The sequence below is a fragment of the Synchiropus splendidus genome, chromosome 6 (assembly GCF_027744825.2).
Source record: "Synchiropus splendidus isolate RoL2022-P1 chromosome 6, RoL_Sspl_1.0, whole genome shotgun sequence".
NCBI lineage: Eukaryota > Metazoa > Chordata > Actinopteri > Syngnathiformes > Callionymidae > Synchiropus > Synchiropus splendidus.
The window spans coordinates 15,921,866-15,949,147 of record NC_071339.1 but is presented as its reverse complement, the minus strand read 5'-3'; the positions used below and the strand labels follow the sequence as shown (position 1 = coordinate 15,949,147).

The 27,282-nt window shown below is 42.7% G+C and overlaps 1 protein-coding gene across 6 annotated transcripts in view; it reads right to left on the bottom strand.

Moving 5' to 3' along the window:
* The window catches only part of cita (citron rho-interacting serine/threonine kinase a), a 37,284-nt gene extending 10,704 nt beyond the window's left edge, over positions 1-26,580 (bottom strand). For 2 of the 6 annotated variants that reach the window (XM_053868635.1, XM_053868637.1), the window contains exons 1-32: positions 26,197-26,580; positions 25,979-26,120; positions 25,451-25,626; positions 24,607-24,708; positions 23,508-23,650; positions 23,141-23,234; positions 22,872-23,078; positions 22,640-22,793; positions 20,760-20,949; positions 15,024-15,129; positions 13,949-14,092; positions 13,358-13,477; positions 12,769-12,939; positions 10,739-10,792; positions 10,621-10,678; positions 9,371-9,507; positions 9,140-9,265; positions 8,770-8,865; positions 7,192-7,308; positions 6,664-6,773; positions 6,393-6,567; positions 3,909-4,106; positions 3,686-3,739; positions 3,007-3,204; positions 2,723-2,916; positions 2,420-2,555; positions 2,251-2,355; positions 1,837-1,977; positions 1,635-1,742; positions 1,349-1,541; positions 658-819; positions 71-94 (exon numbers count right to left, since the gene is read on the bottom strand). In XM_053868635.1, the coding sequence (XP_053724610.1) occupies positions 71-94; positions 658-819; positions 1,349-1,541; positions 1,635-1,742; positions 1,837-1,977; positions 2,251-2,355; positions 2,420-2,555; positions 2,723-2,916; positions 3,007-3,204; positions 3,686-3,739; positions 3,909-4,106; positions 6,393-6,567; positions 6,664-6,773; positions 7,192-7,308; positions 8,770-8,865; positions 9,140-9,265; positions 9,371-9,507; positions 10,621-10,678; positions 10,739-10,792; positions 12,769-12,939; positions 13,358-13,477; positions 13,949-14,092; positions 15,024-15,129; positions 20,760-20,949; positions 22,640-22,793; positions 22,872-23,078; positions 23,141-23,234; positions 23,508-23,650; positions 24,607-24,708; positions 25,451-25,626; positions 25,979-26,120; positions 26,197-26,292 (4,231 nt within the window). In that variant the 5' untranslated portion in view covers positions 26,293-26,580. Of the gene's footprint in view, positions 1-70; positions 95-657; positions 820-1,348; positions 1,545-1,634; positions 1,743-1,836; positions 1,978-2,250; positions 2,356-2,419; positions 2,556-2,722; positions 2,917-3,006; positions 3,205-3,685; positions 3,740-3,908; positions 4,107-6,392; positions 6,568-6,663; positions 6,774-7,191; positions 7,309-8,769; positions 8,866-9,139; positions 9,269-9,370; positions 9,508-10,620; positions 10,679-10,738; positions 10,793-12,768; positions 12,940-13,357; positions 13,478-13,948; positions 14,093-15,023; positions 15,130-20,759; positions 20,950-22,639; positions 22,794-22,871; positions 23,079-23,140; positions 23,235-23,507; positions 23,651-24,606; positions 24,709-25,450; positions 25,627-25,978; positions 26,121-26,196 lie in introns of all 6 variants that reach the window. The other 4 variants (XM_053868631.1, XM_053868633.1, XM_053868634.1 and 1 more) reach the window with 4 other exon arrangements.
* Positions 26,581-27,282: the final 702 nt, after the last annotated feature.

Sequence of the window (27,282 nt, the reverse complement as noted above, 5' to 3'; positions counted from 1 at the left end):
TGCACATTTAAACTTGCATGTACAGGAGCACATGCGTGAGCGACGATGGGATGGGCGACTGCTAACTTACTTTCGAAGGTGACCCTTCTCTTCTCTGCATGGAGCAGGAGAACAGAGACAGAAAGGAGAAAGCAGTCGAGCAGTCGGAACGTGAACGTACAAACGACACACACAAACAATCAACAGGCTGAATTATTGACTGACTATTTAAACAAGTCCAGACTCTTTTTTAATCAAATCTCAGCGTGATTTTGAGGAACAGGTTTGAGTTATTTTCTTTCATACTCCTGCTGTCAGAGAGAGGCAATAACGAACAAACACAAAACACATAACATAGACAAACGGCTGAACAACAAAGAGACGACTCTTGTTGACAATGAACGTCTATGGTTCCCCAGTTATGGTTTGTGGAGATTTATCATCCATTTTTCACACTGAATTGATTATTTACAACACACTTGCAGTCTGGAGCCATCTGTCCATAAAGAATGACTGCAGTCATCTCATGTTTACATGCTTTTTTAATCCCGGAGAAAGAAGATTTGGCCACTAAATTCTGACTCATACAAATCAACTTTTAGATTGCAGACTTGTACCTCTTCTGGGCAGCTAAAAGTAGCGTGTGTGTGGGCGTTCTCTTGGAGGGGAATGACTCACCTTCAGGTGTGGCTGTCTCTTTGCAGCGAGTGGAGGGGTTGAGCAGGCTGCAGGGGTTTGGCTGATGCTCCGGGGACTTGACGATGGCCGACATGAGGATCTGATGGCGAGCCTGGGCTGGCGTGGTGGGAGCCATGTGGTCCTGTGCTTTAAAATGAGCTGCTACAAGTGAGAAACAAACACCACAATAAGCAGTGGAACATTGGAAAATATTTTTTTTTTATATTCTGGGAAGTGGCAGCTTCAGGTAGCAGAACAAGTTGTTACCATGGTAACTGCCTCGAAGATGGAAGGAAGCAGAATTTCTAGTTCTTTCAGTGTTTGTTTTACATTTCCCAAACAAGGTCAGCGACCACAGGCTAAGACAAACTCAGACACTGATAGAGCTGAAATTACCACTTCTTTATCATGAGATTACCCCCCACAAAAATCGTTACGGATAGCTGGTGCCAAAAATGCAGAACAGCCTTATAGTCAGGAAGTTAAATGAGTCAAAAGGTGTGAGTGTGGTGATTATCAGTCTGTAACAAATGAATGGACAAAAAGGAGAGAAAATTTGAATACCTTACATGAATTTCATAAATGACCAAGTATACTGTATGAGCAGCAAAACTGCAGGAGTAAGACTTTTTGAGGTGCAGATTCAACTCTTGGTCCGGCAGTTCTGCTCATCACAGTCGAGGAGACTCACCTTCTTCTCGGAGCGACCGCAACTCAATTTTCATCTTCTGCAGAGCCACTTCGAGCTCCGCACACCTCGAGCGCTCCTTGTCTAGTGCCATCTTCATGTCGCTGTACTGCATTGGCACAGCGGGCTGAGGTTGGGGAGCCAGTGCACCGTTGGTGGTGGTACCTACGTCTTCTCTCCGCCGCCCAAATATCCCCTGCTTGGAAAGCAAATACCAGAGAGAGTAGGATGAAAGTAGGAGAACACAGGAGGCCAGGCGATCTTAAAGCAAATCGAGAAGTTGAAAAACCTTCTTTTTCTTGGCAGGCTGGTCCATCTTAGCCTGGAGGAAATCGATGAGCTTGGTCTGTTGAGAAATAGTCCCTTCCATCTTCACCTTCTCGTGAGAATAAACAGCCTAGAGGATCGGGAAAATTAAACTTTAACAACTGTTATTCTCCTCCCTCTTTCTTACAGAATCACAACAAACAGACCACGCAATCAACAGGCACCTGTATGTTCTCCAGCTGGTACTCCAGATCGGTGCGTTCCGTTTTCAGCATGTCGGTCTGGTCCAGTGCATCCTGCAGACCCTGGGTCAGTCGGAAAATATGGCTCTTCTGGAGGTCCATCTGTTGCTGGAGTTTACCTTGCTGCAGAGACACAAATCATCACAATATGTATCAAGAAATTAAGAATCCTCTAAGACATGATGATGTGCACCCCAGAGGTCACCCTTCTTTATGAAGCCGTCGACGTTTTAAGGAACATTCAAAGAAATGATTATGTCTTCTGTCGTCTCGCTTATCTATGATGGAATCATATGATGTCAAACTCTTTCTTTACCCCCTTAGCTGACTCTCAGTGAGGTGGCAGCTTTTTGCTGTCCCGTTTTTTTTCCTAGAGTTCAAGTAAGCAATTCTCACCTCCTCCATCAATCTCTGTTTCAGCTCACGCTCCGTCTCCAGTTTCTGCTGCAGGCTGCGGGCGTTCATCTCCAGCATGGCGTGCTTCTTCTCCAGATCGTTGAGCTGCAAAAAGTCAGTTTAAGCAGATGACTGTGTGCCGCTTATGAACATGCAGCCTAATACTCACGGTGTCAGAGAGGCTCTCGGCCTTGAGCCTCTGCTCCTTCAAGGCCTGCTGCAAAGCCAAAATCTCTGCCTTGTGCTCTTTGACTGCCAGTTCCACGGCCTGGCGAGATTCTGAGCTGCGCTGGTCTGCACGAAGCCTGCACACAGTCGAGTGGACACAGGGGCATGTCAGGGGCACAATCACTAGTTCTCTAGGCCAAGAATTTACACATGATGTGAAAATGTTGACGTTCTAATTGTCATCATTTAATGCACTGGTGTTGAGTGGTTGGTAAAGTCTGCCCACAGGAATCCTAATAACTACCTGTTTTGCTTTTCGTTATCCAACACCCGCTGAAGGTCCCGCGTGCGTCTCTCCGCTTGACTTTTTTCATCCTCCAGGGCTCCCCTCCACGCCTCCCACTGCCTCTCCTTCTCTAGCAGCTCGTCATTCAGGGACTCCAGCTCCACCACTTGCTCCTCCAGCATGCTGCATGTCGTCTTCAGTGTCTCAATGTTCTATAATGCCGACACAGAAGAGAAGAATGTGTGAGCAGATCTTGGGAGCAAAACAAGTGCCAATCACTTTGTGGAGTTTCTACCATCCACCTGTTTCTGATTGTTCAAATGCATTTCTCGGTCGGCGACCTCCCTCCTGAGGCGGTCCACCTCCTGGCTGAGCTGCATCTGGTCCTCCCTCTCATCAGACGCTTCATCCAGTTGTTTGGACAGGTAGAAGTTCTGTCGGTTCAGCTCGGCATTTTCCTGACTCAGCTGTGTCAGTTGTTCTTCTAGATCTGTGATCACCTGAAGCCAAACAATTGAAATGGTCACTGTAGTGGGCTGTTTTGCGATTGTACACAGTGGATGGACCAATGTGTTTCAATGTACCCTAAAACATTTTGACTGCGCACACAAAGATGGTGGGGTCATATTTAAGGTCTGAGTTGTGGCGATAAGCATTTTTGGTTCAAGAAACATGAATGATATTAGAAAAACTGAGGGGTATTAGTTTTAGCAGACAGAGTCACCAGACTGTTTCCAAACATCAGCAAACATAAAATCCATGTGGGTCTCACTAACTAATGTAACCACAGAACAAAAACCTCAACAATGACTGATATGGAGAAATAGAGTACTAAAAGATATTTCTTTCTGTACCATCAAGAAAAGGCGGAGGCGATGTGACAGGGCAGGAAAACACTGAGTGCATGGCAAGTAGTGAGCCAGAGCCATGTGTAAATACAGACAGTGGCAAGACTTGGTGATTAGATAATGGTCGACTTACAGAGCAGCTGTCTCTGAGAGCATCAAACTTGCGCTGGATTTCATCTCTGTGATTCTGTGACGAGAAACAAAAAAAACATTTTTTTTTAAATTGGAAAACTGAAGATAAACATGTTTATCTTTTAGTTATTGGAATCCTTGTTGTTTTCCAAACATGAAAAATCGGCCTGACAAGTCAATTTCACTCCAAACCCGTTAGCTGACACAAAGCAGTTTTTCCTCACCCTGAGGGCAGTGATCTCCTCCTCAGCCTCTGCAGTTGTCTCCTCCAGCTCGGTCTTTGCCTGCTGCAGCTGGCTCTCCAAGGCCAGGCGTGCTGCTTGCAGGCTGCTAATCTGGGATTCACGTTCTTGCAGGGAGAGGGTCAGCTCAGACACCTGTCTCTTGATCTCCAGCTTCTCTTCCTCGTGTTCCAGGCCCATCTGGATCAGAAAGAAGAGTTCAGTGCGCCTCAGGAAAAGCTGGCACGTAGAAAATGCTATTGAATTGGGGACCTTCACAGTAATTCAGATGTTGAGTCCTGTGGGTTTGAATCCCAGTGTGTGCCATCGGACAACGCCCAGAAAAAAAAAGTGTTTGATGAAGAGTGTAATGATGACTGACTGCTCACCGCTCACTTTCTATCCCCAGTCCAGGTTTTATTGAACCACCGTGTCCCGTATCGAGCAGTAGGTAACACCCATATCTCCCAGGGTGCCTGACCACGGCAGTGGACGGTCACACACACGGTGAAGGTGAGAAGAAATAATGTTAATGCCAAGATCCAGAAGAAAAGCAGCATGAACTGTAAGGCCTAATCCTCCTCTGCAATAACTCAACTTTGCCCAGAGACTGACTGTAATTGCTCTCTCCCTCTCAGAGTGCTCATCAACACCTGGAGCCTTCAGCTCCTGACAGATATCCACATTCAGTGACTGTTAATTGTCCAAAAAAAGCACGACCAGGTGAGAACCATCAAACACGAGACAAGAACATTAACGAACTGCTATGTTTGGCTTGAGGAGGATAAAACTTTTACTTTAAAAGCAGCAGTGCATAAGGTCACGATCGTTAGAGAAGAAAGCTACAAAACGCCTCCAAGAAAACATTTAGTGTGACAGAATGGTGGGTGAACACACCGAGACAAGCAATTAGTGCTAAACTTTGCATCACATCTCAACAGGAAGTGTGTGCGGAGGAAGGGATGTGCAGGCCATCCACTGTAAGCACATCAGGAGGCAAGGCTCCGAAGACAAAGGCACTTTGTCAGACAGCAGCTGCTGCGGCCCTGAGAATTTGTTGATTCTGTTGAACAGACAATGAATGAAAAGGTGTTCTAAGCACCAGGCAGAGAACACATTTCAATTAAACTCCAGGTCGGAGGGGCCTAATCCAGGCATCCAAGTCAGTCTACATGGGCTGGAAGAGCTTCAAATGCCTACTGGAATGAAATGAAATGCTGCTTTAAAGCACAAAAAAGCACACTGCATGGTTGAGGATGATGTTCACAGTGAGGCCATTTGACTGGCTAATTTCCAGCAAGTGGAGAAGATTAATAACATCAGTGACTCTGAAAACATACAAAAACGATGCAGATGGAAGTTACATGAAAGTTTGTTTCATAAGGTGTAAACTGTATAACCTGAAGTGTCATTGGTGGATTTAATAAATTCCCATTTCTTATTAAAAAAGATGCAGCACAATAAAAAGGACAAATTCCCAAGTCTCAAACGTATCATCACCAGGAGCACTCTGGTGAATTATATCTACGGAGCACCATAGCCAAAAGTAGATAAGAAAAACTGCCCAGCGCGATGTTGTAGAGTAACAATGTCACATTTGGAAATGCATTTAAGACTGAAATAGGCTCAGAGGAAATCCTTTTTTCCATACTAGTGATTGTCTCTTTATAGCGTTGGAGCAATGGAATGGGTGCAAGAAACCGCTAGGGAAGAGTTGAAATGTGACGCGTCTATCACACAACATGTGAGAACAGTACCTACGATTTCCATGTCATTTTTGAGGTAAATGTCATCATAAGAAAACACACATAGCAGCGCTGAAAATGTTTTTTTTTCGTCGTTGAACTCTACCACATCTTCTACCACCCCCTCCCAGAGACACCTCCGACACTGGGAATTCATGCATTCATGATACTTCAAAATGACATTCGCTCCAAAATTACTCACCATAACTAAATCTAGATATATCTAGATATACAGAGGCAAATAACCCTGAGAAATGCAGTCGGGCCGATACAACAACATTGATGGATTCAAAAACAAGTAAAGAAGTTAACTGGGGGCCAGTGTATATTTAAATACAACCATAAAGTCTTGAATGACTTTGAGAGTCACAAATATAATAAATGGTCAATAGAGATGAGAGAAAATAATCCGCTTACAAGCTTCTGTTTTATCTGAACTAACTGGTGTGAACAGCAGCATTTTCGGACCCATTTCAGCAAGAACTATTGACTGACTGACAAGAGACAGGCAGCTTTTAGAAAGTTTCAAGAATTATTACATGTTTTACCGCACAATAAAAGAGTAGCTGAGTGCTGCTAATTGCTTCATTATCAATTGCAAAGTCTTTTATCAGTGGGGAATCTGAGCTCGCTGGCTGATAAGCTGATTACGCTCCCTGCGGTGGACGGTAATAATGCAACGCCGCGCCGCGTGCTGGTCAAAGGTAATTGCTTAATCTTGAGCCTCGGCACACTCCCTCACCTCCCGCAGCCGGCTCTCCAGCTCCAGTAGACGCGTCCTCTTGGTCTGCTCCTGCTGACTCATCTTCTCGAGGTGCTCTTCAAGTTTAGCATTCTGCGCCTCCAGCTTTCCTGCCTGGGACTCCAGATAGAATTTCTGCTGCCGAAGCTCCGAGATCATCTCCTCTTGAGCTTTCCTGAAGGAAGTCCATAGAAATTAATTTGACTGCCACCAGCAGATATCACTGACAAACGTGGAGTCAAAGGAGGCGGATGTCCACCGGGAAACTCACATATTCTTCTGCGTGTAGATGCTACTGTTTGCAGCCAGCTTGTTAGCCTCCGACAGCTCAGCGATGCGCTGCTCCAGGTTCTTCATTTTGGAGTCCATAGCATTAATGGTCTGCAGGGTGCATTTACCAAAACCTCTCAGCCGCAGCATTTTTATACTGTACGTCAGCATTATTTACTTTATTTATTTTCTGAGCAGAAAATCTCATTAGAATGCTGTAAGGTGTTGCCTGAACCTCTTCTGTCAATGTCAGATGACTCCCTCTAAAAGCCTCTTAGCTGCCTAAATTCTCCCACATTAACCAGATTAAGGATCCAGCTCAGCCTTCTAATGCAACCTGATGCATCGTACAATTTAATCTGTCTTCCAATTGAGCGCTTCCTCATCACTAAACATCGACACACATGCCACTCTAACCTACAACCTTCATTGATTTCTATTAAACCTTCACCTGTTGAACACTGACACAGAAGTCTTTACACCAAAGTGCACAGCAACAATCAAAACTACCAACGCCGACTTCTCTTACAGCTTTCTGCTCGCTGATGAGTTTGCTGTTCTCACGGGATTCCTCCTCCTGCTGGGCCCGTCTGGCCTCCAGACTCTCCTTGTCAGCCAGGTCCACTTTCATCTGAGCCTCCAGAACCTTCAAGCATCCAGAGCGAAACACATCAGGATGAATGAATGAACGTGAATGAATGACCATGATGGGTGTTCCAAAAGCAATTGAAAGCATTCCATTTGTTTCACTTGTTTTCATCAGGCCCACGAAAATGGGTTGTTTTTCTACTTTTTGAAGTTGCAATATTTCCTGTCAATCTCTGGAGAAAATACACAGTTTCTCCTGTGCCTTTATTATAGCCAATCAAACACCTTTTGTTTTAGGTGCTAGAGAATATTTTTTCATCTTTCGGGCCGGTAAAACTCAAAATATTAAAGTATATCTCCTGGGGTGACACAAATTTGAATTCCTTTGTTCTCTTTGATTGCACATGTAGCTTATCCAATGCTTTGTTTCTCAATTTAATTGCCTTGATCTTTTCTATTTTGGAAAAAAAAAAAATTTTCCCTTTATTTTTTCTTTAAACCAGCCATGTTCCTGCGGTCAAAATTTAATTTATTATAAAAGAAACCCAAGTAATTTTATGAAGCATGCTTTAAAAAAAATACATTTTATACAGTATCAACATTGTGGTACAGAGAAATACCTGTTTTCATATAGTCTCAACATCAATACATGTGAACAAATGTGATAAACATGGCCACATTTGGGAATAGAATGTTCCAAAAACAGAGGAAACATGAACGCCAGAAACGTCGTACAGAGAAAGGATCTCTCTCCAAGTTACTAAGTTAAGACTTTACCCACAATGATATATGCTGAGAATGATTGCGTTTTTACTGAGCTCTACATTTTGGTAGCTAAAAATCCCTTGCAGTGATGCTCTCCTGCTCACCATAGGAAGAAATCCCACACACTGTCAGAGCAAGAAAATCTCATTTGACAAGGTTTGAATCTAATGGTGCAAAAAACTGGAAAGTAGAAATCCACAATGAAGTCTTTTTCATGTGGCATTTGACAAACTGAAATGTCTTTAAATTGATATTTTGCTGCGCACATTTATTTTGTCATTATATGAAGGCAACAATTTTTCAACAACAACAATTGTTGTTTTGTCTGTGTGTAATTGACATGTTTTGCATGTCCAGTTTTGTGTTGAGTGTCTTTTGGTAGCACTAGATTGAGAACACATATTTACCAATTCTAAGTGTAATGCTTGCTTATTTACTGTATCAGTAATTATGGTGTTGTTTGACGTTTGCTGACCATTCTAGAGTGAAATACAGCCTGGCTTCATATGATGCTAGAGAGCACTTCATAGTGATTGCTCGCTAATATGCTGCTAATACACATAGGAATATGTAGTTCAGTCATAGCAAAAATATGCTCCCTAATCTAAAGTGCATCTCAAAAATTCTGCATGTTGAACACAATATGTGATGACTTGACATTACTTTGCAATCTTAAATAAGAATGCATTTTGGCAAGTTTACAATCATTCAAATGTTTTGGTGATTGAACATCAGAAGACAGCACTGGCCTGACCTTAATTTTGTCTTCAAAAAGCCTCTCCTTCTGAACCAGCTGGGTTTCCATCCTTTGAGCCGTTGACTGAGCATCCCGCAGGCTGTCTTCCAGTTCCTAGAGTGGGAAAAAAAGGTTGACTTTAGATTGTAAATTCAGGACTGAGAGACAGCAAAAAGAACACCCATGAAAGACAAGAAGACTTGCACTGAACAGATGGAAATCCATTAAGCGGAGGTAGCTGTTTTTGTTCATGCTGACTCACGGTGACTGAACTACCTACTGAGCACCGTCCACTGAATCTGGTGTAACAGCAGTGGAAACAGGGTTTAGGGCGAGAAATACGAGGGTTGATGGCTGGAGTATTAGCAAGTATTAGCCGCCCTCTCACCAGGATCTTTTCAGCCATCTGCTGGATCTGCTGGGATTTGGTCTGGATGTCATCCTTCAGCTTGTTCTCGCGCCGCTCCACCATCTCCAGCCTCTTCACCTGGTTCTCCAGCGTCTTCCTGCCCTCCTGCTTACACAGCAAAACAGGCCACGTAAGGAACACTCTAAACAAATGGCCAACCTTGGGACCTGCCGAAACTCAAAGACAGGGGTTTTCGGTTCAGTTTGGTACCTCTGTTTCCCTCAGGCGGCGTTTGAGAGTGTCACTTGAATCAGTCTTTCCCCGCAAACGTTCCAAGTCCCGCTCGAGTCGCTCTTTGGCCTGTCGGACGTTCTGCAACAGTTCAGTTGCTTCTGTGCTGGCTTTTACTGCCTGAGGGAGGTGAGGGGTTCAAAACTGGTAAGTTGATCGAAGAAGACACTAGCACTAGCGTAGCTTGTGACGGAAAACGTTCAAAACAGTTTTGAAACATAAAACATGTTAAAGCATGATAAAAGGTCACTTATACACAAAAGATGGTGAGCACAACTGCATGTGTGCTGTTGCATTTGAATAAAAGGCAGATGAAACTGCACACCCAAGTATGTTTAAGCAACAATGGCTATTACCGGTAAAAGTGGAGCTTCACGCTGATAGAAAATTACATCTGAGTATGTGATAATTTGCTGGTCTGGAATCAAAGCACACAGAGTTTTCCATTACTATCACAACAACAACAAAATCTTCAATTTGGTCTTTGCTCTCACACCAGCGTTCCCATGCGAAATTACTGCAAGGAAACTGCTTAGTAACTCTTCAGGGTCACAACATCACCTCCAAAATACCACATCTGCTAAATACCAGTCACAGATCTACTGTAATGTTTTATTTTGACTCTTTCAACGTTTTTTGTATGTCCGATGGGCGACCATTTTGAGACGTCAAGGTTGTATGGTGTAAACTTTTAACAGTCAGTTGTGATTTTTAGAAAAGTTTTGCCCATCAGGATTTTTATTTTTATGAACATATTTTTGTTTTAAACCCACTCCACTATTGGGTGGACACAGAGATGTTCTTAGGACAATTGAGAGGCATAATCTTTACCAATAACAATAAAAAAAAAAACCCCAAAAAACACCTGCCTTTCCCCAGTCAATCCACTAAATTAACTGTTTTTGATGTCATATCAGCAATGTTCCTGTTGAAGTGAAGTAACATGATCTTGGAATTTGAAACAATAATGTGACTTGAATACAACAGCCACAAACACTCAAAAGGATGTGGATGGATCAGCATGGTATCAGCAGATGAAAGATGGAGGTTCATGGTCTGCTGCAAGTTAGCGCTCACAAACAGATCAGGGGTTTGTGTATGATACCTCAGATCCAGAGAGGAGCAGAGCACTTCTCCGCTGTGACGTCACTTTTACTACTATTTCAACACAAACCTTTCCAGTTTTATCTGGAGTTCCTTGACTTCGATGCATGTAGAAGTTGAGTTACTTGCCTTGGTTAGTTTGTCCTGAAGCTCTTGCACTTTCATCTGTTGCTCTGAGTTTGTCTAGAAATGAAAACAACATACATCACGTGTCTTAACACTTCTATCAGGATATTCTCTTACCTTCTCAAGTTTAAGTAGAAGCTCCTCCACGTCTGCCTTCCCTTGTTCTTTAGCCTGGACGAAACAACCAAATTCATATTGTGTGTACAGTAAGTATGCAGAAGCAGATCTTTGCACCTCAGTTAAGAAAGCACCTCCTTGCTTCAACTAGATGTTCTATCATTTCTCAAGGATTAAAGCAAAGGATACCTCAATAAAATTTTTTTTTTTTTTATCCAAGTCGCAGTTAACTATAGAACTTTGCAGTTAAAAACAAGTGTTTTTGACAGGTTATGTTTCAAGTCAGTTTGTATGCATCATACATCTTTCAGGATATGTCAGAAAGATTTGGGGGTAGATCTGTAGGTCATTGGTTTGGATACAAAACACCATTCAGTCATATGACTTCTGATCTTGTGAACGGATACAGTTAAAAAAACAACTAGCAAATGCTGGTAATCTGAATGGAATTTCAGAAACACAACATGCCATCTACTCACTGAAGTATATCGCCTTTTATGTGCAGATACAACACACAGATACAACAAGGTGAATAAGGTTTTCTCATGGATCGTTGCAGCTGCTGCTGTCAGTGTGTCATCACGCTACTGCCACCTATGCCAGTCAGAATATATTAAACACCAACTACAAAGTTAAATTACTTGCATCAATATCAAAATCATAATTTGAGTGGCTTGGCAGAGCTAAGTGCTGCAGTGCCATAGTGGTAAACATAAAACAAAGACTATGCAGGTTTGTAGCAATGTTTTTTGAACATTTTGTGACCCCATATATTCCAAATTAAATAATTGTATAATTAACAGACTAAACACTTGCAGCAGCGACATGTGCTCAGGATGAAAAATAAACATTCACGCTCCATTAATTTGCAAAAGTGAAGAAGCACAGGGGAAGCCACCAGTTTCCACAGTCATAGACGTAAATCTGTAAATCACCCACTCTTAACACACTTACTACCGAAAAAGCATCCCACTCCTACTGAGCTTTTGGACTAGAGCCAGACACATTAGGATCCCAGCGACTCAATTTTGATCCATGAAGAGAGACAGGAACGATTTGTGCGAGCAGAACGCTGTATTTAATAACGTCGGGTGGATGGAAAGTAATCACATTAGAAGAGGAGTGGGTTTTTTTGTTGTATATTGCAACCATTTTTTACCGCAGCAATACACAGGCAAACGCATAATATGTCTTACTTTTTGTTTGTGCACAATAACGTTCTCATAAATCATCAAAACAAATGACAGCTATTCACTCATGGTTACTTTCCCGTAGCATCTGCTTTGTAAACTAACTAATTGTGAGCGTTCCCATCTGGCACAAAAACAGGAGGCAAAACTTTCTGCTTAGAAACAGAACCATCAAAACCCAAAACAACAAGACTCTGTCAATATACTCGCAGGGAGTTATTAAAACGTAGTGTCAGGCAAAATATGGGTATGGTGTTCATAGAGAACAGATATTTTGCATGCTTTCACACGACTTTATGTTGGACGGATTTATTTATTGGTTCTCTTTAAAGCCCTTAATGACCATGCTCCACCCTGTTTTTCAGACTACAAGTGTTAGTGAGCACAGCCGGTTAAAATGAAAACCTGGTTTCGAGTGCTTTACAAGAGAGCTGTTATTAACATATAGTTTGCTAGTCGACTAATCTATCGACCATCTTTGTGACTATTCAAGTAAACAGATGATCAAGGATACTAAGGGTGGGCGTGGTGAAGGGCTCGGTGACTGTGTTGGTGCTGTTGTTTAGGTTGGTAGGGGGGCTCAAAGCAGGCTAGAAGACGAGGTAGTTTGTTATTAACAGCCGCTGTTGTGACATAACTGTCGTGGGAGCTCGCCATTTGTGCTATATCAGCACTCGCTTTTGCACACATTGAGTCATGAGGTCGATTACAGTATCCACTGAGGTGTTCTCAAGTGTTGACTTACTGGCAGAACAGCGGACTTGTCAGTCCGCTCACCTAAATAGCATCCAAGCGTCCGGTGACTGAGTCAGAGACTTTAGAAAGAATCACAAACAAAACCTTTTGGATTTTCTGCTGGTATTCCACAGCCTTTCTTTTCAGGTCCTCTGTGGTTTGTCTTGAGTCTCTCAGCTCCGCTTCGTAGAGGTCGCTGCGGCGCCTGGCAGCGGACAGATCCTCCTCCAGCTGCCTAATGGTGACCTGCATCTCCTCCAGCTGGGCATGGTACTCCTTAAGACAACAATGCATTCATTTTCTTCATCACATGATCAGGTCGCTCCTCATTCAATGTCACATATGTACAATTATGTTCTGTACTACTTGGTGTTGGAAATTTATGTTTCATGTTCATTCATGTTATTTATGTTTCAAGTTCCACGAACACCAATGAGGTCTTGTGTTTCCACCGCGAGTGCTGAGAGAATATCCTTCAACTATTGTTGACTGTTTTTTCTCCAGACAAAAGAAATAGTGGGATTGCGAGGAAACAAGTGCTTTGTGCGGTGACAATAATAACAGTACGGAGCGTCTTGTTTGATGAAAATGACATGAGGTGTCGAGCTTTTCTTCCTCCGACATAGAGACACAAGTATCACTTCAGTGTCTCCATGAAAAGATAGCAGACATTGTGAACAAAACAGTTACTCACTTGCTCTTTAATTTCCTGGAGCTTGTTGCTCTGCTCCCGGATGTCGTGCAGCAGCTGTAGAGCCTTGTCATCCTCTCGAGAGACCTCCACACGTGCCTCCTCCAGGCTTCGCTTCAGACTCTGATGAGGAGAACGTAAAAAAATAAAAGGGTATCTGGTGACCTGTGCTCACTCGCCTTCAATACGCAACCTGGATGTGACTATGATTGCGAAAAGGTTTTTTGTTTCCCAATGTTTGATTAACCTGCCTGCTGATACCAAAAATATTTTGTAAACTAAAGACATGATCTGTGTTGAGGTTGTGTGAGAGAAGAACTTGCAAACTAGAAGCAGCAATAAAGACTATAATTCAGTATTTTCTACACCAACAACGAGCTGTGGCTCCTCGATAGAAGCCTTTGTCGGTTTGTCTGCAAAGGAACTTGTCGGTGTTCCACCTTAATTACTTCCGTTTCTCTTGCGGTACGTACCAACACAAATTTATCCGATGCTATCGGTAGGAGCAGCAAGGAAAAATAACACAGCATCATGCTGTCCTCCTTCATTTCATCGACTGTCAGATGTATGTGAGGGACAGTTAAAGAAACTCACGCTGCACTCTGTGATGTAAGTGGCCAAGTCTTGCTCCAGGATGCTCCTCTGAGTCTCAGAAGCCTTCAGCTCCACGTCCTTCTGGTGGAGAACTGACTCCAGGTCGTTCATTTTACGCTGGAACCTTGAGATCTCCTGCTCCATCTAAGGACACACAAGAAAATACAGCTGGAGAGGTTCGGTTTACTTACACAGAATGCAAATCATAGTTTGAATAGTAGCCAGCGGCTTTGAAATGAAAACCAGCAGTTCTAGCTGAAAATGTCATTCATTCTGAATATTAAATATGTAAATTTGTATTGAACACATGTTAACATTGTCCTTCACCAAGTAAAGTGGTCCACAACATTGTGCATGGACTGGATGGGTAGCATCAGTGTCTTGTAAATAAGATCACTTATTGACGAGGGATACAGTGATCAGGGTTTTTGCTGCCGATCACTGATACCAATCACATGGATTGACAATGAATTTGTAATCAAAACGATGAGACCTTCAGTGTACATAATGTGAAAAAAATGAACTTTAAAACATTTTAGTTCAGACATGTTTTATATAACGCTTCAAGGTGGCAAAAATAGAAAAAAACATTGCTGAATGCAGCAATTATTCTGTAAAAAACACAACTGAAAAACATTTAATTTGATGTGAGACGTCTCATGTGAATCCCTAGAGACTGTGCTATGTCCGTGAAATATTTACATAGTGTAGCAGGACTCCGAGACAGAGAGCAGTGAACTCCAAAACGGTGACGGTTGTTTCCGTCTCTGCTTAAACAACACCTGAGAAAGGCTGGCCATCTAGCTCGGTGAAATTAATAATTATTTCTTATCATTCCAAATGTCACACTTGGACCGGAGGGTGTTGCTGAGCGTCAGCTGCGCTAGCAGCCTGCTGCTGAGGAACCAGCGGTCTCACTTTCATGAGCCCAGAAAACTCTGTGATCCATCAAGTGCTGGCGCTTTAAATGGTGTGTTAAATTTGAAGGCGCTTCCCTGCACTACATTATTCCATGCATGTGCTGCAGGATGCAATGTAATCTAATCTAATCCCAACATGGAGAAGAAGATCTTACCTTGTGACATTTGTCTTGAGTTTCTTGTAATTCTTTGCTTTTAAGATGTAGCTTCTTTTCCATGGAGTTGATCTTGGCCGGAGAGTTGAGTCCTGCAGACACTGACCTGAGGCAACAATAAAGGCAGATCATGGTGAGACCAGGGCAGGCATCTGTTGAACACTGTCACAGAAAAAAAATAGTTGAGAAAAGACTGTCTGCAACCCTGAACAGGACTACGTGGTGGTTAGCTGAAACAGCTGTCAGTTTGGATAGGACTGCTGCTGCATGAGATCGACAGATTTTGTTTGTGTCATCCCGACCAGCTGGTAAGAAGTTTTTTTTTTTTGTTTTTTTTTAAGTCTTGAGTCGTTACACATCCAAATACAAGCCTGGAATAAACAAACTGGGCTGCCCACAGGATTTTGGTGATCCTGGATTTTCAGTTTGCATACCTCAAAACAAAGAATGGATGACACATAAAACATCATGGAGGTGGACATGAACATTCAGCATGTTTTTCAGGGAAAATCCCGTAAGAAGCATAATGACTGAAGTCGGTTGCTCACAGAACTAAAGTCGCACATTTTGGCCAGACACATGAAGAGACGGACAGCATGAGGACGACTGCAGATTGGAGGGATTTACTTCTGATTAAAAACTAGCGTTTTCATCGTCACCAATTCAGTAAATGTCAAAACTTTCTCCACTGCTTTATTGGTTCTCTGGCATTCCCTGTTTTTTTTGGTAGAATCTTGCAGAAACCCTGCATAGTGTTCACCTTGAAAAAGCACACTCAGACCATAGGTCACATTAGGTTCTGCAACAGTCGAAGCTATCATAGCAGAGCGAAAGGTCAAACTCAAGTTTGGATTCCTACATAAATATTGAAATTCAGATAAAGTTGGACTGTATTTGCACTGCATTTTGGGCTTCCATGAGATCAGTGTGACAAATGATATCCAAGCAGAAACAATATCCCATAGAGCTGAACAAAATGTTGCACTAAATCAGTGAAACAAGGACCAACAGTGATCGGAAGTCTGGAGAACAAATTCCTGAGTTGACAAAAACACAGTGGAAGGATCTTTAATGCAGTAGTTGGCAGAGCGTGAGTCATGGTGTAAAACAGTCCTGAAAGTGAGCAATGTTTCCTGCACTGACAAGAACACTTCTGTCAAAACAATAAGTGAACAACACAAACCCACTCGACTCAAGCCTGACCAATTTCAATAATCAATATTCAGCAATGATAACTGATGTAAAGCTTTGTTAAAGGCTGCATGGAGAAGTGACTGCTTGAGTGGCGCATTCTCTTCTTCTTCCATGCTGTTCATTTCAAAGACTGATTATTAATTAGAGGTTCCCTGAGGGGTCGTAACGTTTTTCTGCCTTTACGCCACAGTGAACTTGGCTCATCAAGATCAGTAAATATGGAGGTGGGCACTTTTATAATTGGCCCTAATGGGTTTGATAAGATTTCTTTTTCCAAGTCCACACTGTCGGAGAGACAGTTGAATTGTGTTGTTAAGTATTCAAATGAAGAGGAGGACTGGGCATTTCTCACAGCAGAATATTTCAGTGGTTCAGTGTCTCTGGAGGGAGAATAAATGAGTGGCTATTACCGGCCGTGTTACCGAACGGAATCAAAGGAGGCTTGCGAACAGTCACGCTGAAGCCAGTGCTCATAATGACGACATATTACAGCCGCATTGAAATGGAAATTCACAGGGAAGAAAGTCACAGACAGTTCAGGGATACAGCAGAGTATCTATCACATGCTGAAGGGAAATCATGGGCAGAGGCAGAGTCATGCAGGAGTCGATTCAGTGTTTAAGGCTCCTTGTGCACTGGAGGGGCTTCGTGTCATCGAGAAGAATGGAGGTCAGCAGATGCAAGACAGATGATGTGTGAATGAGATGGAGGCAGTGATAGGATGAGGCATCATTAGAGCATGTGAAAACAAAGATTTGGATGTAGGAGAAGCAGAGAGTGGAGCAGGTGGAGGCGACTGTGATGTCAGAGTAGCAGAGAGAGTGGCTTCATGGGACTGTAGTGGTCACTGCCATGTTGTATGTTTACAGACTCAGGAGTCAGAGTCAGAAGTCAGAGATGCTGTCACTGGGAGTGACTAGAAAAGACAAGATCATAAATGTAAAGATCAAAGAGCCTGTGGAGAGCTTTCGAGACAAAGGAGATAAAAGTATTCCCACCAAAGGTCAGACCCTCTGCTGATCACAGCCATGCATGGCAAATTTTAACTTAATAATTTGTGTTGCCATTTGAATCAGAGAAGGGGTCAGACAGAAATAATCGATGTGCAAGCATTCCTTCCAGACCTCCCCGTGGAAGTTTTAGCTTCTCAAAAGGTCTTGGCATCATTGTTGTTGGACTTCAGACATCTACTCCACGTCACTCATTTCGACTTATGGCACTTTTATTTTAATTCAAATGTATTTGTAAAACACTTATTTTGATGCCACAACAGCCTGTGTATTTTATTTTGCTGATTACATAGATGATGCAGGACTGTGTTTTTGAAAACTAATGAAAACCTGTACATAGGGCGGGCAAGATTGTTGACATCGACAATCAAAAATGTTGACACCAGATTTGACAGTTAATTTAATTTATTTAAAAAATAAAACAATAAAGTCTCGCTTCTCAAAACTGCCACCACATCATCTGCTGTCTTGTCGCTCTTTGACGCACACACAACACTGAGTGATCCCTGGTTAGTGAAACCAAAGTTTAAAGACAAATGTGTTCTTCATTGGCTGCGAATTACAGCCATGCAGGACTGGTATTGTTTGTTTTCGTGTGCCGGCACTCAGGTAACGATTCAGCCAAGTCACCAGCGCTGCTCTATCCATGTAAACAACCAGGGTTCCTGCCACACCATCACAGCTTAGATGAGAGCTGCCAAACTTTCGGGAAAAAAGGTCTCTTTTTAAAGATGAACTTCCATCATCAAACCTATCTAAACAAACAAATAACCCATAACACATCATGGAGCTGGACATGAACATGGTGGTTTTCGGCATGAAAAATCTAGAAAGACACCTCATAAGGCTGAAGTCCGTTGCTCCGTACAGAACTCAAGTTGTCTACCCGCCTGGGTATAAAGAGACGGACTGTGTCAGAACGGCTGTAGAGTCTACTTCTCACAATTAAAAATTTGCATCACCAACTCAGCAACTATCAAAACTTCCAGCACTCACTCGCAGGGGAAACATTGGGCATGCTGTTCACACGTTACAAACAGCGCAACTTGGGATAAAGTTGATGCTCTTCTAACCTACGGAACACATTCACCTAAATGAAGTGTTCCATATTTGAAACGCAAGCCAATGGAGCTAATGGCTAACATGACATTTCATCAAATGGTATGTCTATGTTCAATAGCTGATGCCAAATGCAGTATCAAATAAATATGCTGCAAAAATGCAATCACACGAAGATAAGAATGACTACTGTTATAGAGTGACATAATGAATGTTGAAGTTGTGTCAGGAAACTCCTCAACACTGCTTAAATTACCCAGACAATGAGAGTCAGTGACGGACAATAGGGAAAAAAAACTGAATGTGAAGAATGGATGACAAGGCTGGACAGAGTAAAAGCAACATAAGACTTATTAAAAAGATTGGGTTTTCTTCTTATTGTTGTGTTTTGGTAGTGCACAGTATTCATTGTGCAACTACGCATGGTGCACAGTGTTTTTCAGTTGTCCTTTTTACATTCTATTAAAAAATGCTGCTACAAGCTGCAAACTTCTTTTAAAGTAGAACAAATAATTATCGTAATTGTCTTTGTTTATAGTTAGCACATAACCTTCAAATGTCAAGCTGGGTGCTGATCATGGTACGATAAGAACAACTACATGTTGGTACAATAAGATGAGATTAACACCCAGTATGATGTGATTAACTGACTAATTGTGAAAAAATAATCGGTGACTAGTCAACGATCAAAATAATCGTTAATGGCAGCCCTGTACATCAGTCTATGATTGAATAAATATTCACTGGCAATTTCAAACCCTCCAAATTTGTTTTCAGGATGCGAGTTTAGGATTGTATTTGTTGTTTCCCTGACTTTTTTTTTGTATCTGGTCTCATTCTGACCTCACTAATTGACTATCAAAAAAGTTAAATGCTACATACAAATAAACAACATGAAGTTTAAAAGGTCCTTGTGAATTCTGAAGCTTCATGTAAAAGTTGTTTTATATTGCCACAGAATTGGAGTGTCGAATAATTTTGCAAATATAAAGGCTATAAAATCCAGCGAAAGAAAAGTTTTCTTAGCTACTCGATATGGGAGGTTCTAGAGGCGTCCCAGACTGAGAAAGTCACTTGGTCGTCTAAATCATCCTGGATTATTCCCTCGGGGCTATAAAACCTCTGTCAACCTCCATCTGGCTGGATCCATTGATGGTAATTTTGCCAACATTCCCACTCCCAACAACCGTTGACCCTGTGGTTTAACACCCCCATTTATACGCAGCAACGAAAAACAAGTGTCTTTTTATTAAAGCATATATTCACAGAAGTTCCATGCTGCAGTCGACTCTTGCCCCCTGACAGCATCCACCGGCAGACAGCATCCATGAATTCAGAGGAAGCATTTAGGGGATTTTTGTCTTTTTTTGTTCGGAGACAAATAGTAAAGTTTACACAAGAAAATGACCAAGACAAGCCAAAATACCTTATTAGCATCTGATTAAGTCTGACTCTGGGTGCATTTCCAGCCTCGCAGCGAGCACTGCGTGGAGACAAATGGATGCTATCTCACCAGGGAGCCTCTTTAATCAAATGCAGCAGCATAAAAAAGGCTGGTTCAGGTGGTAAAAAAAAAAAACACATGACAAAAAGAGACATTAGCAGATGGACAAAATAAGAGGAGGCGATGAGAAGAGTGGATGGGGGCAGGGACTGGGGAAAACACTGCTTGTAACCATAGAAATGAGCTCTATCTTAGCTCTCCTCTTTTTCACTGTCTAATCTGTTAACGCTCTTTCTTCCCTTTTCTGCAGCTGCTGTCATGATCTGCAGTCCCCGGCATCATTAACCCACAAGTGCTCAGCCAGAGTGGCAGCGAAGCTGTCCTCTCACATCGTGATAAAAAAGGTGAAGATGCCAAACACCATTAGGGGAAATCACACTCCCAAAACCCCATTCTTGAGTCGGTGAGGCATTGTGCAGCGCTGTAGCAGCAAAGAGGGTGGGACTGTGTGTGCGTGTGGGGTTCCACCTCTCAACAAACCCATAGACGCACGCTGCTGCATACCAATCAACACAGACAGCAACACAACACCAGCGCACAACCTTTGATGCATTCATCTTATCCGTGCAGGGAATTCCACCATGACGAAATTGAAACAAAACACAGTTAAACAGACAGACTCTCCTGGCTTTAAGGTTCCTGCCAAACCCTTTTTCACCCCAGAAGGCACACCAATTGTCCAGGGTCATAGTGTGGGCACCATAATCTGTTACCCTCATCTGTTGATGAGAAAACTCTGCTCTTGATATTTTGGAAGTGGTTCAATGTGAATGTGAATGTGCTTGTGTGTGTGTGTGTGTGTCTGCGTGCGTGTGTGTGTGTGTGTGTGTGTGTGTGTGTGTGTGTGTGTGTGTGTGTGTGTGTGTGTGTGTGTGTGTGTGTGTGTGTGTGTGTGTGCATGTGTGTAGGGTTAATCCATCATGATCTTATGAATGGAGCCTAATAAACAACAAAACAAGCGATACTTACTCAGTTTTGGCCAATGATGTCAACGCTCGGCTGAAGAACCAGCCTACAAAGGGCAAATCCTGGCCATGGAAGCCTGCTGGCGCAGCTCCTCGCCTCGCTGCTGAGGCTGGCCGGGGGGCTGCCTTCTCTGGCTCCTCAAAATTAGAGGTGTCATCTTCAGCGTGCAGTGCAGGAACGAAAGGAGGGAGAACTGCAGAGTAAGGGATGAGAGGAGGATGTTAATGAGGCGAAAACAAATGGCTGGGAAAAAAGGTAGCTTTCAAGAAAAACAACATACACCAAGGAGAAAGAGGGGGGTGAGGTAGGGGGAAGAAAGGAGCGGAGCTGTGCAAGCCTAGAGTGCGGTAAGTCGCACGTTGATGCACATGCTGCCGCCGTCCCTCCCTCACTCCCTCACTCCCTCGCTCGCTCTCGCTCTCATACATGCGCTCACTCACTTTCCCCTCACTGCAGCAAAGCAGGATACCCAGCTGGAGCTGTCGCCGCTTTAAACCCTCGTCTGTGTCCAGCTATCAGAGGGCTGCATTTTAAATCACCACGCTCATTTGGTATTACCGCAAGAAGAATTAACAATGAATGAAAAACAAACAGCTTGAAATAATAGGCACAAAGTGTCCTGCGAGTGGAGCCCCTGCAACATGATGCAAGAAATTCTGAACAGGCTTCCATGTGAATAGTACAACAGCTGAAAGCACATTAATGATTGCAAAAGAAACTTCATCTTTCAGCAGTCAGTTATGCAATAGGGTCCAGACTAATGTAAATAGTGAGGATTCTGAAAAAGCTTTCTTCAAGTTTTTAAAGGGGGATGAAAAGAGGTAATTTAAAACAAATGCAGAATGGCATCATTGAAAATATTGCCGCCACATCCAATGACTCTCACCAGGTCTGACTGCTATACAGCCGTGTTTCCCTCCTGCTCCTGAGCTGGCAAATGACCAACTTCTAACAGAAGCTTGTTAGTTTAATAGTCCCAACAAGGCGAGTCCTCTTTCTGTCTAATGTGCAGACTTGCGAGCAAGTTTTGAAATTATATCAGAAACTGATCGCTGTTTCTTTTAGTCCCGCAGAGATTGCAATGTCACAGGTGGTGTGAGGTAGATAGCCAACCTGAATACATGAAAGCAACATGTCCACCTATGCAAGACAACGACACGTCTATACAGGACCAGCACCTTCATTCAACCTGACATTAAGCTTGACATTTGGGGTGCAGAAAAGCCCTGAATCATGAATCTGTATAAAATGCATTAGTTACAAATCAAACAGTCAATGTGTGCGGAAAAGGTTGCTGGTTGAATGGCACAGGTGCACCAAGACGGTGGTGCACAAATGAAACAGATGGTCTTAAAATCTGCTCAGATGGAGAGACTTGGTCGAGAAAATAGGACTGTTCGAGAAGCTTCCACATTTAGGCATGAGTGAACAGAAAAACGGGTGAACCAAAACTGGTCTGAGTAATGCTTGTCATTGGCCTGAATCTGGGTTTTTTTTCTTGTAACACGCCAACATGACAGGAACATGTCTGTGGCAATGGAAATTATTTGTTCACTGGCGTGTGTCATCATTTGTAACAGTCTTGGTGTTGGCACCAGGCTTTCGACGGTTTGCTAACGTTCATAAAATGTTTTCTTGAATAACACAAACCTGACGTCGCCAGGTCACTTCTGAATTTGAGTCATTGAGGGATGTGAGTCACCCAAACTGGAAAAAAGAGAGGCTCCTTCCACAGACAACCAGACAAGGATATTAGGCATTAAAGAGGGAGAGGTTGTTTACATGAAAATACCTTTTGTTTGGACCAACGCAAGTTTGCAATGACCTCTCACACATTTAAAAACACGACAGCGTTGGTTTGGCATGTCGGTCTGACATCTCACCTTGTCTGAGGTTGTTCCAGTCCACGCTGTTGAAAAACGGGTGACAGTGGAATCCCTCGTACCCGAGCCGTTCCTTGGCTCCACAGAGCACACTCCGAACCAGATCAACGAACTGCCTGCTGGCCTTTGGCTCATCAGGAATCTTTAGAGAATTCTATTGCAGACACAGAAAAAGAACTGTCTGGAGAGAAGCAGAACAATGATGCTGACAAAACACTGGGACTGGAACTACCTTGAAGTTGAGAATATTGTGGATGGTTTTGGTGGATGAAGCCTCTGAGAAAGGGGATTTGCAGTAAATCATTTCATAAGCTATGACCCCAAGAGACCACCAGTCACACTCAATCCCATAGGTCACGTGTGAGCCCCCATTCAAGGCGCCGAGGACCTCGGGGGAGAGGAAATCCTGGGTCCCAACTGGCACAGTGGTGGACGCCACCTGAGAAACAAGAATGGGTCACTTAGTAAAACACACTGAAGAAGCAAGTTTCAAGTACCCACTGTTTTATTAGCAGTCAATCTGGCCGCTGAGCCAAAGTCTGCCAGCTTAATGTGACCAGTCCGATCGATGAGAATGTTCTCGGGCTTGACGTCTCTGCAAGACAGAGATTCAGTATTTCTCTGAGAGGGTTGAACCTGAAGTCCTGCTCAGAATGCAGCTTGACAACGTTCACATTTATGGCGTAAACATGGTGTGAGACGGGTCCTTTATGCAGTGATAGAGTAGGAGCTGACTGGAAAGCAGATGGAAAGTGATGACCAAAGACAGTAGAAGGTTGCTGCTATACCTTCTGGTTATGGACATTAAAGTTAGAAAAAAAGCGTTGAGCACAAATGAATATTAATCAGAAGCTCTCTGACTGTTCACCTGTGCACGTATCCCAGCTGGTGGACAGCATGAATGGCCTCCACCAGCTCGGCCAGATAGAACTGAGCCATGGACTCGGTGAGCTGGTCCTCGTAACGATTCAGGAGCGAGAACAGGTCGCCTCCTGGTAAGTACTCCATCGCCTGAGGGGCACAAGATACGATCGGAGCGATTCAAATCAACAACTTGGTTTTGAAACATTAATGGATGCTGTAGAGCTGAGCTATTTTTAGAAAAGACGGCAACATGTGTCTGAGCTTACATCAAAGGGGCATTCCTTTTAGATTATGCATCGGTTCTCACATTAGGTTCAGTTATGTAACACCAGACTCGGGAGGCTTCTTAAGCATCAGGAAGTCAGATTGACACGATTATGAAACGTGAAGCTATGCGCACACAGGATTCACAACCCCTCAGAAATCTGGATTTTTACTAAAATAAGGAAACAATAAAACACTGCAGATCTAATGAGGTAGTTTTTGAGTCGCCCTCCCCCGGTGCAGTGATTTGAGCTGGGAGCGGGGAGCGCACGGCCAAACGGAGCCCCTGGTGCATGAATGGCCGACCAGTCTGAATGAACGGGAGCTTTTTCTAGTGTTACCTAGCAACAGGGAGACCAGGCGCCTCTCTGAGAAACGGATAAAGATGGATGCTTTGTGTTTTCCACTGCACTACCTAAATGAGACAGCTAAGACACCGGGGGGTGAAAAAAGGGAGACATGGAGAAGACAAACGGCGAAATGTATTCACATAATGACTGACTTGAGGCTCGTCTGGGCAGCTGTTGGAAACAAAAGCCTCTGATTTGCTGTGTGATTGACCCAAGAGTATTAGAAAAATCCTGCCTGACAACACACAGACATGATCATATGGTTGATCTACATCAACTGACTGTAATTAGGGAGCAACGTCCACATGGCAATTTCACACTGTATCCTGTCGAATTAGGCTAATCATTCGACTTCCTGTGGTGACTGCCGTGTCTCACTGGTGTGAGCTAGATGAATCTGACAGAAAGTGACACATAAGTGTAAGCGAAGTTTGGATTTAAGTGCTTGGGGTTTCAAAAACATTGTAATTCGTTGTGACTTGGTCTCACCAAGTAAACATTATCTTTATCCTGGAAAGCGTAGAGAAGCTGCGGGATCCAGGGGCTGCTGCTTAGGGACAGAATCCTCCGCTCCTCTTCATAAAACACAGCCTGGTCCAAGAAGGGGGGAAAAAAGAAAATATCAGTGAAGTACAAGAACATACAAAACACAGAATATGATAGATATCTTGTGAATAATTCAATCACAAGCCTTAATTTTGCTCTAAACTGCCCTCTACTGTCGATGTTTAGAACTTATCCAAGTTCTAAACATCGAGTTCTAACATCAGTGTGTGTGTCATGTCGGATCAGTTTGGAGGTGAAATCTTTCCATTTTTAATAAAATTTTTATTTTTAATTTTACCACTATTTGCAGCAGTATAGCAGCCATAATTATTAGAATGTTCTTTAAAGTATGAATCATGTGTTCAGGACAAAGACATCGATATGGGGCTGTGTAAGTGAATTAATTGAAGTCATTTAAACATGTACTGTAAATGCAAAAGCCATAAAATAAACATACACAGTAAATGCAAAAGCCTTAAAAGAACTGTGGTGTGGCAAAAGGTAAAAAGCAGAAGGGTTTACAAATTAAAAATTAAGATATTTGTTTGTTGTTGTATTTTATATATATATATATATATACATTTTTTTTTTTGCTTTGTCAATTCCAAAGCAATATTTCATTACATTTCTCACAACACAATGGTGAGTCATGTGATTTGTCATACAACAAAAAACATATTGAGTAACTCAAAATATAAAAAAATAAGTGAACAAGCACTAAAACAGACATAAAAACAGAATTATGCAAAAAAGAAACAGATTCCATCATAAAAAAAACCAAACTTACATTGTCATGAGTCCGTAAAACTGCCTTTTCCATGACTTTGAGGGCACAAACGTCTCCTGTGGACTTCTCCCGTACCACTTGAACTTTAGCAAAGTGACCTTGGCCAACCACTGCGCGGACCTCAAAGTCCTGAAGCCGTGGTTGTAGTGCCTGCAGCTCGGTGATGGCCTCTGAAACTGGCTCAGAGACACAGCGCACTCTGAATTCTTATTCAATTTAAAGACGACATTCAACAATAAAACATGTCACATTCTCAAAACCAACCTGATCCCAACCAGTGGAAGCTAAAGTTTTGTTAAGATGAATGTCTATTCAGCTGCACTTTTGTATATGTCAAAAACATACTGTAGGTAAACATGAAGGAAATTTCAGATTTGCTACCATTATGATTGGAGGCTGTAAATAAACATGAGGAAGTGATTCTGAAAAAAAACAGAATGTTTAAAGGATAACTCTAATTCGTCAGGGTATTAGACGAAGGACAACATCACACACACCACTAGAATCAAACCTGTACTTCATCCTCACATTTGTGAACAAAACTGGCCACATGATGTATCTTCATGAGCTCCGGGGATGAACACTCCTGATACAATAGCAACACAGCGTCTACAAGGTCCTCTCGACCCAGAGTGGGCCCTCCTTGCTGGACACCCAGACTGCATCGCCCCTTGGAAGTAAATGGCACAGTAAATCAAATCGATCACCAAAGCTGTCAATTTAACGGCCAGTGAAACGACGCAAACCTGGAAGACCTGGTTCAGCCTGGAGCTGCGGCTGGTGATCGGGTCGGTGGCGGAGGGAAGCGACTTGAGACTTCCATGATACTTGAACTTCAACATTTCGTCTTGATGATCGCTCAAATTGACAAAAGTAAAATCAAATGCACTCTATTCATAAACTAAAACTGTACTTCAAACTGTGGCGTGTACACATTGTTATTAGCTAACGATATGAGCTAGCGTTTGTTTGCTCACAACACACGCAATTTATTAAGATAAACTGCGACGACATTGACTTACAACAGAAAAAAGCGCCTGTGCTATAAATGACTAGCATGTTATGCGGATAAAAACGCAATTACGGTAAAGCATCGCCTCTAGCAGGAGCACACTGTTTACCTCCGTATTGCGTCGTATCCGGTTAACTTTCAAATTTTGCGCGTTCCCTGTCAAACTACCGGGTGCGTCATCACAGCTCTATTACAATTGGTTAAAGAAGCACCTCGGGCGGGAGTAACTATTATTTTAACCAATCAGCGTAGTTAATTTATATCCCCGCCCATCATGAGGAAAGCCACTTGACAACGCAGCTATTCTTTATTCTCACCACTCAAGAACGAGTTCTTCTTTAATATTAACATAAGCCCAGTGACGATGATCGATTAAAATAAACCTGTGACGTGACGACCACCCCTCTATCAAATTGAATATATGCTATTTTCCCTCATAAACAAATTATTGTATTTTAATTTAATCAAAACTGTAAAACTTGATATTAATATTTTAATTTAGTTGATTAATGCACATAAATGTGCCACAAACCCCATCGCAGTCAAACTAAATAAAGTCAGTGCCTTTAAAATAAGTAATTGTTGACAAGCCGCATAATCCAGGAAACCAACTGCCTACAACCTTCAAGAGTTTGAGTCTGTGCGCGTGTTGCAGCGAGGATTTTCTTCCACCCTGTGTTGCTTTAACGGTCAAACCATCTGACTAATACAATCATTCATCCACTGCAACCAATAATCTGAAGGCTGACTGGTAAATAGTGATTCAGCCAGCGATGAATGATTGATGATGGGTGACTCAGAGTTTTGCAGCCACTGAGCC